The following is a 13,910-nucleotide window of genomic DNA, read 5'->3' on the forward strand; positions in this document are numbered from 1 at the left end:
ATATATATATATATATATATATATATATATATATATATATATATATATATATATATTTACATATTAGTGCATACATATTACACTAATCAATCACACATTTTTTCTGAAATTAATTGTGATTAATCTCACCTAACATTAAAGTTTTTAAATATATACTTTTATATTGCAATAATTTCACATTCAATCTTCAAATTAATGTAGAACCAACATAATAACAGTATTTTTTAAATATTTGTTTAATGGCATCTCTTTTATGAGAGATCACTGATACCAATACTACTGATGTCTCTAGGAAACTCTTTTGTTTTTTTCCAAATATTTAACCATTGATTATAACCATTCAACACTACAGTATAATTAAGGGCTATCAATTTTAACATTTATTAGACTTTAAAAAATAACAACTTCACATAAACCCATTATAATACATGTCATATTTACCTGTGCTCTTCAGCAAGTAGGAAATATACAGAAATAGAATGAAGTTATCAAACACTAAATTCTAGATTGAATATAGATGAATTCTTATAAGTACTAAAGTGACTGATTTCCTCTTTTGTTCTTTGATGAACAGATATCACAGCAGCTGGTTATGAGGTTATTTTGGCTGCTTTAAGAGCTGCTGCTGCTGCTGCTGAACATGACGCGGATCTGACACGCATCCTATTTTCTCAACGCTTTACCTTTTCTGACCCACTAAAGAGCTGAGGAGTTGAATCGAGTGTGTCAGATGAGGGAGACAGTGCTGCTGCTCCACGACAGTTTTGAAAACCACTGCATTTCAGAGACATGTTCTGAAATCTGACTCATATATAACAAATACTTACATGCACAGTTTAAGTGCAGCTTTAATCGCCTAACTTCATGACTTAACAACATAACTACAACATTGCATGCTCTTAGTTTCTTTTGCGTTTTAATATGAAATTATATTCAGTGCGCGCCGCCGTTTTTGTGTGTGCAATTGAAGAGCACGTGCTACTAGCACAGTATATCAAATAAAAAAAATTAATTGCATAAAGCGTTAATTTTGACAACACTAATATATATATATATATATATTTTTTGTATATATATATATATATATGTGTATGTGTGTGTGTGTGTGTGTGTGTGTGTTGGTCAATGATGATTTCTCCAATTATAAATATATATATATATATAGAGCCAGAGAGAGAGAGAGAGACATTTGAATAATCTTCATTCTTATTTTGTGAAAAAAAATTGTACATGATGGAAAGTTTTCATTGATATTTTTGAAATCAGCATCAAATTAGGTAATATTAGTCCTTGTTTGGAAACCAGCATAATGTTTTTCCCAACATGCAGAACTGTGTTATTTTCCGCTGTGCAAAGATTTTCCAAAATAATTTGTGTTACATGGAAAAAAACTGCAGCAAACCACACTTGGACATGAGAACAATCCCTTTAAAAAACACTTACTTCCTGATCCGCTCTGCCAGTTATTATTTTCCGGCTGCAGGCACAGATCCGTGGAGCTGGAGAAGGCGGGACTCGGGCAGCGGTTCGGCAGGCGTGGAGTCGGCTGGGATGCGATCCAGAAAACAGGCCCGTCTGATGCACATCGAGATAAAGAATCCCCACTAATAGCATAAAAACACAGCCAGTTATGTGCACGGTGTACAAAACTGCTGACACCAGCAACAACACACTGGATTCACATTCAAAAAGCTCCCAAACGAACCTGAAGAGTGTGTATACGAAGCGCGTCATGTTGTGCTGGAGAAGTCTCTGTAACTTTGGGTCATCGGAAAAAACTAGCCAGTCCAAATGACGCGAGTCGCTCCCACAAAATCCTGATCCTGACGGCTCAAAACACAAAAGCACTGCACCCAAATGACCAAGTGCTGGCAAACCCTGATCTGCACAAACACAAAGATGAATGAGCAAACAAATTAATTTGACTTCTTAGAATTTCTCTGCTATTTAATTGAAATCACTGATTGCCTTAGAGAACAACAGTCATAATCCAATAATCCAATTCATAGAGAAATGTTACATATATTTATTATATTTTATTTGAGGTTGGCAATTTATGCGTCAATTTCATTTAAAAAATCATGTTTATTAGTAAAATTTTGAGCAAGACATTAATTAAAAATAAATAAACAATATATCAAATACAAAAAGTAATTAAAATACTCAAAAAAAAAATCAAACACTCAACAAATAATAAAATTAAAAAATTTAAAAAATTTAAATCTAAACAAAAATAAAAATCAAATATTAAAAAAAATTATAAAACAATTAAAATAATAAAAAAATAAATGATTAAAAAAATGAAAAATAAATGAATAATAATAATAAAATGTAAACTTTGATAGAGTATCAACAATACTAAAGACAAAGAAACACTATTACACTCCCAAACTACTTTTTTGTATATAATTGAATATTTACTAATACATTTAAATTTATACTTAAAACCAACGACCAACATAATTTCATATGTCTTTAATAATATTTCATGTGATAAAAAGTTTATTCACTAATAAAAGATTTAAAGTACGCAGCCTGGTACTTTTTTCATGTTTTCTCTGCTTTTCATTCTGCTTCAAATCAAACTGTGTAATACTGTGATTCATCTCAAAGCTGGTTGGTCTTTACTTTTTAATTTTCAGAAAGTCAAAAAGAATGGGAAAAAAATGTTTCAGTGACCAAAGATGATCTCTGGCTGTATATCAAGACACATCAGTCTATTTCTATTCGAACAAATCCAGCTGTGCCTCACACAGAAGACATTTCCAGATCAAACACACGCACCTGCACGAGAATCGTTGGCGACCAGATAAAGCCCGTCACTTCCTGTGCTGCCAGCGATCGGGACGTTCAATTCTGTAGCGTCTTCCCCAAAAAACACCAAAACAAGTCCATTCAGTGGAGTCGACGGCGGGCCAGTCAGCTCCACAAATAAACTCTCCTGAGACTGGTTTACCCCGGACGTCTTGCCCCATTCATTGATGATGAGACCCTGCGAGGGTATAGTGGGTTTTGGGGGACAGTTATTCTGCTTCCTTGGTGTGGGAGAAGTGACCTGTGGACACATGGAGGGTTAATGTAACATTTGATGGACATTAAATCCTAAGAAAGTAGGATTGCTGAATAAACCGTGACTGGCTACTTGCCATGTTTGGAATGTCATATACTATTTTTGCAGTACGTGTAATCTGCACAGGAAGTTAATGTTACGCATGCATTAATTACAAAGACGACCCACTACCTTTGTCAAAATGTGTGGTTTGTAACCAGCGCACAATGGGTGGAGAATGTACACAATGCAATTTGCTCAACCCGTTACTGCTGATTTTTAACATCTTTAACTTGATTATTACATACAGTAATCACACTTCTCAACTGGAATAAAAAAAAAATGTTTTCCTTTATTATAAGATTAGACTGCCAAAATATTTTTTTCTCAAATGGATTATTATTATGATTAATTTTTCCTATTATTACATTTTTTTCCTGGCAATTGTTTTGCTCTTGACTTTGACAATATGTTTACAATCCCTCTGTAGAGGACTGTAATTTTTGTTTCTTCTTTATTTAATAAAAGTTCATTTTAAATTTGAATAACAATTAAAAATATGAATACAATTATTTTTAATTGCGGCAATAATGCTAGAAAAACGTATACTGTATACAGTTAAAAAAAATAATATAAATTATTTTTAATAAAACAGTAGGCATTACAAAAAAAAAATAATAATAATAATAATAAAATAAAATAAATGCAAAAGACCTCATATGAATTCATGAATCCAATTAAAATAAAATAATATAAAATAAAATCACACACACAAATAAATAAAAACTGCAACAGACCAGAGGAATTATGAATTCATGAATTGAATTCTACTAAACTAAACTAAAAATAAAATAAAATAGAAATAGACCTCAAAGGAATTATGAATTCCCCTAAACATTTTACACTTGAAGTTAAAATTTTGCCTGAAGTCTCCTTAAAGCAGTGGCACAATGAGATCAAGTATGCTTCAATGAGAATTCTGTATGAAGCTCCCTTGAACGGAAACACTAGATCTCACCCTGAAAGCATTGAGGTTGAGTCTCTCGGTTCCACATCGACTGAGGGTCTCGTCAGCGGGTAACGCGTTGATGTCCTCCAGCAGCGGGAGCTGTCCTGGTGTCAGCACTTCCGTTAGCTCTGAAACCTTTTTATCAGACCCACGAGTGCAGTAAACCACCGCATCCAGCAAACCGTTTCTGGGAGTATTCGGACCCTCATCAGAGGGCGGAGACTTGCTGCGATATAACACTATGGCATCCGGTCCGTTCTGAATAGTGTTCGATGAGATTCGAATGTCAGGGCCGACCTTTGAACTGCCAATCTGGAAGAACCGATTCAGAAAGATTAACAGTTGTAACGTTATGTTTTTTACTTCAACCTTTTAGTTGTGGTCAGTAAGATTGTTTTTATTTAAGAAATTAAAACTTTGATTCAGCAATGATGCATTAAATTCAAAAGATGCTACAAAAGATATCTATTTCAAATAAGTGCTGTTTTTTAAACTTTCTATTTATCAAGAATCATGAAACAGCATTGAAAATAATAACAAATGTTTCTTAGCAGCGGATCAGCATATCAGAAGGATTTCTGAAGATCATGTGACACTGAAGACAGGGGTAATGATGCTGAAAATTCAGCTTTGCATCACAGGAATAAATTACATTTTAAAATATATTCACATAGAAAACCGATATTTGAAATTGTAATAATATTTCATAATATTACTGTTTTACTGTATTTTTTATTAAATAAATACAACCCTGGTGAGCATAAAAGACTTCTTTCAAAAACATTCAAAAATCATCCCAACCCCAAACTTTTAAACGCTAGTGTACATAAAGTGCTAACTGCCTTTTCTTTTACAGCTGACACATACTTCTAATCGGAATTCAATCGTATGACTCATTTGTGCCACAAGTGTCCAAGTACGCATCAGCTCACCAGGAAGTATCCGTCATCATCTGTGTAATATCCATTCAGCTCCAGCTCATAGTACACCCTTCCAGTCTGTCCATTGATCATCACCAGCCAGATGAAATCCAGCGACATACGGAAGCCAGACGGATGCCACAACTCTATAAACTCCTCGTCCTCGGCTCCTCCTGGTGAGTCAGTGTTGATCTCGTTAAGCAGGAAATCGACATCGCTATGAATCGGGGGCTGGATCCGTCCTGACTCTGTGAAAGAGGCTGAAACGACAAGCCAGATGAAATTAAAAACATGAAAGGCCATCTAAAATGTGTCCTTAAAGGGATAGTTCACCCAAAAATGAAATTTCTGTCATTATTTACTCACCCTCAAGTTGTTCCAAACCTGTTTGAAGAATGTTGGTAACCAAAAACACTCGATGGTAGCCACTGACTTCAATATATTGGAAAAAAATATTATGGAAGTCAATGGCTACCGTCAACTGTTTGGTTACCGACATTCTTTACAACATCTTCTTTTGTGTTCAACAGCTGCAGGAAACTCATGCAGGTTTGGAACAACATGAGAATGAGCAAATGATGACACAATTTTCATTTAGGCATGACTTATCACTGTAACTTAGTAGAGAAAGTAAGTTCTGCTACATGAATCGAAAACCTACTCATGTTAAGCGGGCAGGACTGAAACCAAATGCAGTCATTGGGTTTTCCGGGACTCCGGGGCCTTGCTACAAGCAGTCCCGGATCTCTCGTCCATTCGGCAACACCACAGCGACTGGCATGAAGACCTGCTGTGAGAAAACTGCAGCATACAAACATGGATTATTACAGCACATACTATAATACACAAAGGCCACAATAAAGCATTCTGCATTGTATCGCATGTGTTGATCACCTGTCTGTGAGGATGAAGGCTTTCCTCCCCGGTATGAGCGTCTCTGTGAGGTTGTCACTGGGCATGTGGGCGGAGTCACCGTAAACAAAGGCATCGATTGGCTGTTCGTGGCTGAGGGGGCCGTCCTTAGGGAAGTCTGATGCCGGGCCTTTATACAACGCCAATGCAGCACTTTGTGGCACTGAAAGAGCAAATATTACATTGAAAAATTGTTTTAGTTCGAAGTAAGCTTTTGTACGATTCGTATTTCACCACTAAACCAAAAGATAAAAAATAAATTATATTTTAAGAAAACATATTTAATTTATGACCAATTATAATATCTATATATATATATATATATATATACACATGCACATTTGAACTGTACAGTACATTTATAATGTACAGTTGTAAGAATACATCAAAGTAGTATGTGCTGCACAACATTTAATTTCTGATTAATAAAAATACTATTGCATCAGGATTAATTTAGCAACGTTTTTGTTTTTTGGCATTATAGTAATGAGAATTTAGGGGGGAATAGCTGTCATGAAAATAATGGGGAAAAAATCTTACAAAATTAGTTTAAAATGGTATTAAAAATGAACTTCATTCACTTTATGCAAAATATAATGTATATATATTTTTTCTTTTGATTTGGAAGTGATATGTGACCTGGACATTAATAAGATTTTATTCAACAACATTTTGGAACAGTGTTGTTATTGTTAATTTAAACTAAAACTATAAAAATAATTGAAATAAATATAAATTTGATCAATTTTAGATGAATATAAATTTTAGATGAATATATATAACATTACCTTAAAAACTGAAATTTAGAAATGTCTTTTGCAACTAATTGACATAAAAGTTTTAAGTACTTAAACTACTAAAACTAATACATAATTGAAGCTAAATTAAATAAATTAAACTTAATTAGAAATGTTTAAAAAACTAATATGACAAAATGACAAAAGCACATTAAAAAAAATACTCAAATTTAACTAAAATTAAAATGAAAACTGAAAATATTAAAATAAAAGCTAATCTAAAAAAAATTAACAAATACTATACTAAATAAATAATACAAAAATTTGGAATTGTTTGCTTAAATGAGTTTATCCACAAGTATCCAATCAACACTACCTGACAAACTCGCAGTATTCACAGGTACGGCGAATATTCCAGGCTCTTTTGCGATGAACTCCACACTCGTGCTAATCAGATCCGTAGTAACATCATAAAGCACCAAAGAATATGATCCGGTTGCCATGCCAACACTGAGTTCCACATTGCCCCGCCGGTCCGGCCCACTGAGGTCGACTTCATTGATCCAAACCCCTGCAGGGGTCGGTGGCGGGCAGTGATTGACCCACGCAGGGGTCGGCGGGCCAGTGTAGAACGTCCACAGGTTTTCCGACTGCCAGCAGCGCTGAATGGACTCGTCCCCCTCCAGAGCCGCCTCATCCTCCACGTACGGGACCGAGCCGGGAGTCAGAACGGACGCAAGGCCGTCGGCGCCATCTACGGATCTACGTGAAGTGTACACAACAGCGTCCAGCAACCCCACTCCTGAAACAAGTTCCCCTTCGCCAACCGGCACCCAGTTGGGGCCGTAGAGCGCGATGGCGTCGGGCCCATTCTGAACAGAGTTGGGTGGAAGAGAGATGGCGGGACGGGGAGTCAGTTTGGAAGAGCCAACTACGAAAAAACCTTGCTGATCCGTGTGGTGTCCACTCAGATCGATGACCCGGTAGGCAGAGTCTACTTTGCCGTTGTAGAACACAAGTGTGTATCCATCAAGAGAAGTAGGATTCGTACCTTCATAGAACAGCTCCACAAATTCCTGAGTGTCCAGTTTGGGATTGTCGCAGTTGACCTCGCTGATTATTAAACAGGAGTTCGTCTGTTTGAAAACGCACATTAACGCCACACACACTAAACTCAGCTCCACACGCATGGCTAAAAACTCTCAGCATACCATAATAAGCAAGGACTGATGGGAAAAGTTCCTGTGAAAGGAAAACATAAGGTTCATTCCAGATGAATGCAATCACTTTCAAAACATATTAAGTTTCATTTCCACAAAATCTGGACACTGCTTCTCTAGCAGTTGAGATGTTGGCAATCTCAAGGACCATCTATGATTTGGAAGGTATCAAAACAACCAAAACGTCAAAACAATTCCAAGATATTTCACTCTCCATATTCATTTGACACAACCCTAGGGATTCATGACAAAGAACATGTCACACAAAATCAGGGCAAGCACTAGGAAAATAGCCCATGCAACAGTATTACAAGTTATATGACAGCATTGTCAGGAAGAGACAGCAGTAGTTTATAAATGACAGCGTTTTTGGGAAGGGAACTATTAAGAGTTGTATATTTTTAGTAGCTGTGAAGGAAGTGTGGTCCTTCAACTTTAGTCAACTTAGATGTGAACTGGCTAATTTAAATTTAAAAAACTTCAGTTTAGGTACTTAAAGTAACATAAATTAACAAAATGAAAATCTAAGTAAATCTAAATAAAAAAATAAAAGCCAAATGTTATAACTATAATATATATACAGTATATATATATATATATATATACACATACAGTATATAAACAACAAAAAAAGACTAAAGCTTAAAATAAAACTAAAATGAAAGCGGAAAATATAAAATAAAAGCTAATTTAAAATGTTTCATAAATATTATAATGGTATATAAATAATACTAAAATAACACTTGTTTTGGATAGTGCACTTAAAATTAGTTTATTTGTGAGTCTGCAAATCAACCTAACAAAGTAGCAGTATTTACAGGTACAGTTAATATTATATAATATAAATTTTAGGGGATTGAACTATTAAAATATTAAGCATATTCTTAGTAGTTGTGAAGGAAGTATGGTTCTTTAACTTTAGTTAAAGGGATACTCCACCCCAAAATGAAAATGTTGTCATTAATCACTTACCCCCATGTCGCTCCAAACCCGTAAAAGCTTCGTTCATCTTCGGAACACAATTTAAGATATTTTGGATGAAAACCGGGAGGCTTGTGACTGTCCTATTGACTGCCAAGTAAATTACACTGTCAAGGTCCAGAAAAGTATGAAAGACATCGTCAGAATAGTCCGCGCTGCACAGATGTGTTGTTTTCGTTCAAATCAAAAAGTGAAGACACGCAGAAAACATATCCTTGTGTCGCGGCTGACACAGAAGAGCGTACACTGCTTGCGTTCAGTGGATATTCTCCAAAATGGCGCTACGGTGATGCGGAGAGACACAGAGGAGACGTTATAAGGTCTGTGCTTCAGTTGTGGTTTGTCAGTTGTTGGTTCCTGTACGTGTGTTTCTGGTTTACACTCTTGCCGGCGCCGTGTAGATTATGTTCCTGACTCCTCTATGTGGATTGTACCCTGGTTCATGGATTGGATTATTTGTTTTAGTTGTTGGTTCCTGTACGTGTGTTTCTGGTTTACACGCTTGCCGGCGCCGTGTAGATTATGTTCCTGATTATTTGTTTTTTGTGTTTAATAAACCCCTGTGCTTGCATTTGGATTCTCGTTCCTCCTTGTCCTGGCTTACATGTTAAACAAGCCTCCCGGTTTTCATCCAAAATATCTTAAATTGTGTTCCGAAGACGAACAAAGCTTTTACGGGTTTGGAACGACATGAGGGTAAGTGATTAACGACAATTTTCATTTTGGGGTGGAGTATCCCTTTAAGTGTGAACTATGGCGCCCATTAACTTAAAATAAATAAAACAATTTAAAAACCTTTAAAATCAGATCATTTTATAAATAAACAAAAAAAACTGAAATGTTGTCTTGGCAACTAACTGAAATAAAAAGTTTAAGTACTAAAATCACTAAAAACACAACTAAATTAAAGCCAAATGGAAATGTTAAACTTAATATAATGACAAAAGCACATGACTAAAACTTTAACAAAAATGAAAATATAAAAATGTAATATTACTAAATACTATAATATAAATAATACTAAAATAAAACTGGTTTGCAATAGTGTCCTTGAATGAGGCTGCAAGTGTAAGTATCCAATTAACACTAAGTATCCAGGGAAGTCATGGCCTAATGGTTAGAGAGTCGGACTCATAACCCAAAGGTTGTGGGTTCGAGTCTTGTACCGGCAGGGATTGTAGGTGGGGGGAGTGAATGTACAGCGCTCTCTTCCACCTTCAATACCACGACTGAGGTGCCCTTGAGCAAGGCACCGGACCCCCAACTGCTCCCCGGGCGCTGCAGCATAAATGGCTGCCCACTGCTCTGGGTGTGTGTTCACGGTTTGTGTGTGCACTTTGGATGGGTAAATGCAGAGCACTAATTCCGAGTATGGGTCACCATACTCGGCCACATGTCACGTCACTTCACTTCACTTCACTAGCTGGCAGAAGATTCCAGTCAGTTTATAAAAGACCAATTTTTGTGGTGTAAAGTAAGTTTACTAAGTAAACTTAGTAGCTGTGAAGGAAGTGTGGTTCTGATGCTGACATCAGTTAAATGTGAACTATGGCACCCAAAAGAACACAAGCACTTACACAACAGGAGCTAGCTGAGGCTTCATCAGCTGACCACAGACTCAATTAATCAGAAAATCCAGCTTCGGTCATACTTATAAACGGCAACCAATGCGGCATGTGCTCTGACTGCAGACTAAATACTGTATATTAACTAGTGTTATTTCAAATGAGTCATGAAACCGTATCGAAGTAGTAAGCAACATTGAGAAACTCTGTAAAGGGGAATTCCGGCTGGAAAGGGGAAACAAATGAAACCCATGTACAAGTCATCAGTTTTTCTTGGTTCTGGAAGTGTTTTTCTTACAGGGATTTTAAAGTCTCCGTTTAAGGGTTATAAGCCATGAACCAACCCAACCAGTTATGAAATGAATCACAACATTACAAACTTTGACTTGAAGCAAAAAAAAAACTACAATACCACGAAGGATTGCAAATGACAAATTTGACATTTATTGTAAAATATTCATAAAGGATTTGGGCGTGTTCTTTAGCCGTATTTTGCTTGTCGTGATTGATTGGTGGAGATTTTTCTTTGGAATCATGGATAATGTCGTTTTTCCACCAGGAATTCCACTATTAAAAATGATTATTTAAAAAAAAAAAAGTTGAAATCATGCTGGCAGATGGCTTTAACAACAGCATATTCCATCGCTTAACAACCTCGCAGCTTACAGCAGATCTGTCTTTAATAGTTCATAAGTTACTGTTAAAAATAAATTCCCCAATGGAGAAAATGAATGGGGTTTCTACTTCCAGAAGCTGAATGTCACACTCTATAGCCTAAATTGGCAAATAATAGACTAGACTCTTCTTGTTGCTATGACAATGAAGAACTAGATCTTAAACATCTACAGAATTTTGAGAGGAAGACAATGCATGTTTAGAAAAGCATGCTACTTTTAATATTTTTGCAGTTATAATATGTATACTGCATGTGCACGGGAAATTATTATTTTTTTTTTTAATAGGTCTATGCAAAATCATAACACATTTGCATGAGCAGTACACAACAGAATGCAATTGAGGTGATAAATGCATTTACTAATGAATATTTTCAAATCATTTGAACTTGTATGAACAACTACTAGCCTACTATTTTCAAGATGATAACTGGAGTGGCTGAATTAAACATCCATGTTCCTCAGGTCATGGGACAATGCATACTAACTGTTCATATTTGCATACTGTTTTTAAGCCAATGTATACTGCACAGCATGTACTGTAGTAGGCTACACTAATATACAAACAACATAATCGTCGTGACGTCACAACATGTATTTAAAGGATTGTTTACAGGTTTTTGGACATCATGCTCATGGATCCACATCCAGCAACTTTTTGCACACTCCAGTTTGCATAACACTTGCAAAAGAACTAACTGTAAAATGTCATGGGACAATGCATACTAACTGTTCATATTTGCATATTGCATACTGTTTTTAAGCCAATGTATACTGCACAGCATGTAATGTAGTAGGCTACACTAATATACAAACAACATAATCGTCGTGACGTCACAACATGTATTTAAAGGATTGTTTACAGGTTTTTGGACATCATGCTCATGGATCCACATCCAGCAACTTTTTGCACACTCCAGTTTGCATAACACTTGCAAAAGAACTAACTGTAAAATATAAAGAGAAAAGTGACAAACTCTGTAAACTGTACTGCTCAAGCATCTAACCTCACAAGGTCTACAGAAAGCATTGTTTATTGCTGAGAAAAAGCAATGCATCTAGCCATCACAAAGGCGCAGTGGATTTCGCAACAGTACGAAGTTAAAACCCCAGCAGACTCGGTCTCTTCAACAACTCTCTAAGAAAACGACAAAGACGAGCGCGAGAAGATGATCATCGCATATTGTGCGGTTTAATGGAGAAGCGTTGCTTACCGTGACGCCCGGTTGAACGGGTTTGAAAGTGTTGTGTGAAGTTTCAGTAACTTTTGGTGTGTGGAGGAACCGATCTGCTCTCAGTGTGGGCGGTGAATCTGATCCACGCACATTCCCCGAGACCTAAATCCTGCTTCCCAGAAAGATGCCTCCGTCCTTTGTGTGCACTGCTACACTGCTAACTTTTCCTACACTTAGTGCTTCACAGATGCATCATCAGCCTTTTTTAAGTCCCCAAATCCATTTTGACATTTAAGTTACACTTAAAAATTAGTGTAATTGTTTAGAACCAAGCCACGACAGCACAAATTTTTGCCAATTGAAGTGTTTCCTCATCTAATTTAAACCGATTTCATATTTTTATTCTATAAAGGTCACATTAAAACCGTTTTCAGTGTGGGCGGTGAATCTGATCCACGCACATTCCCCGAGACCTAAATCCTGCTTCCCAGAAAGATGCCTCCGTCCTTTGTGTGCACTGCTACACTGCTAACTTTTCCTACACTTAGTGCTTCACAGATGCATCATCAGCCTTTTTTAAGTCCCCAAATCTATTTTGACATTTAAGTTACACTTAAAAATGAGTGTAATTGTTTAGAACCAAGCCACGACAGCACAAATTTTTGCCAATTGAAGTGTTTCCTCATCTAATTTAAACCGATTTCATATTTTTATTCTATAAAGGTCACATTAAAACCGTTTTGAAAACTCTGACCATGTCTTTTTTTTTTAAGTGGACCTTTTTATCCTTATTTTGAAATGTCAAGGCAATTTGATGCGGTCAAAGTTTTAAGTTCTCTCTCAACTATTGTTATAATAATTGTACTAAGTAAACCTAATGTGTTCTGTCGATTTGAATTTGTTAACTAAATGCAAAATGCCTCATTCAGCCATTATAATAATTAATGAAGACAACTAAATATCTTGCATGTGTTAAGTGAGCCATGCTATGTTTATAACAAGCCTAACAATCATCCTTACAAAGTAAAGAAATATTAGATATAGTTTTTACATTGCTGAACATACTCTAGGCCTCAACACTTGACACTAATCTGAAGAACGGTGACAATCAACAAATGTAAAATATTGACACAACACAGCAAATAACTAACAATACTGAGATCAACAAAAAAATTTTTTTTAATGAAGTCATCAAACTGCAAAAAATAATCCTATAACAGTAACTACATACTTTGTTGCAATGCATGTTGGGAACTCACAAATATTAACTTTTCAGGAATATGATATTCTTTGTTCAGACTGTTTTTGACTCATTGGGACAACATTTGGGACAATTCTGCTAGTCTGACGTGGGTTTTATGTAGTTTCAAGAAAATTGCATTTTTTTTTTTAGTTTTTAATGGTTTAATGATGCTGAAATGTTGCATGAATGCATTTTCACTGCAAAATTACAACTGCATAAATATTATGTGTTTTAAAGGGGTCATATGATGCTGCAAAAAAGAATATTATTTGGTGTAATGAAATGTGTTTATGCAGTTTAAGGTTAAAAAAACACATTATTTTCCACATACTGTACATTATTGTTTCTCCTCTATTTCTCGTCTTTCTGAAACGCGTCGATTTTTCTAGGCCTCAACACTTGACACTAATCTGAAGAACGGTGAC

General features: G+C 35.8%; 1 protein-coding gene across 1 annotated transcript in view; it reads right to left on the reverse strand.

Moving 5' to 3' along the window:
• Positions 1–12,793, reverse strand: part of LOC107556683 (uncharacterized) — a 20,047-nt gene extending 7,254 nt beyond the window's left edge. The window contains exons 1-10 of the mRNA XM_016239854.1: positions 12,716–12,793; positions 12,282–12,404; positions 7,004–7,869; positions 5,873–6,053; positions 5,640–5,779; positions 4,991–5,238; positions 4,068–4,370; positions 2,785–3,055; positions 1,706–1,883; positions 1,444–1,604 (exon numbers count right to left, since the gene is read on the reverse strand). Coding sequence (XP_016095340.1) covers positions 1,444–1,604; positions 1,706–1,883; positions 2,785–3,055; positions 4,068–4,370; positions 4,991–5,238; positions 5,640–5,779; positions 5,873–6,053; positions 7,004–7,817 — 2,296 coding nt within the window. The 5' untranslated portion in view covers positions 7,818–7,869; positions 12,282–12,404; positions 12,716–12,793. The remainder of the gene's footprint in view (positions 1–1,443; positions 1,605–1,705; positions 1,884–2,784; positions 3,056–4,067; positions 4,371–4,990; positions 5,239–5,639; positions 5,780–5,872; positions 6,054–7,003; positions 7,870–12,281; positions 12,405–12,715) is intronic.
• Between the last annotated feature and the right edge of the window lie 1,117 nt (positions 12,794–13,910).

The sequence above is a fragment of the Sinocyclocheilus grahami genome, unplaced genomic scaffold (assembly GCF_001515645.1).
Source record: "Sinocyclocheilus grahami isolate Dianchi unplaced genomic scaffold, SAMN03320097.WGS_v1.1 scaffold575.1, whole genome shotgun sequence".
NCBI lineage: Eukaryota > Metazoa > Chordata > Actinopteri > Cypriniformes > Cyprinidae > Sinocyclocheilus > Sinocyclocheilus grahami.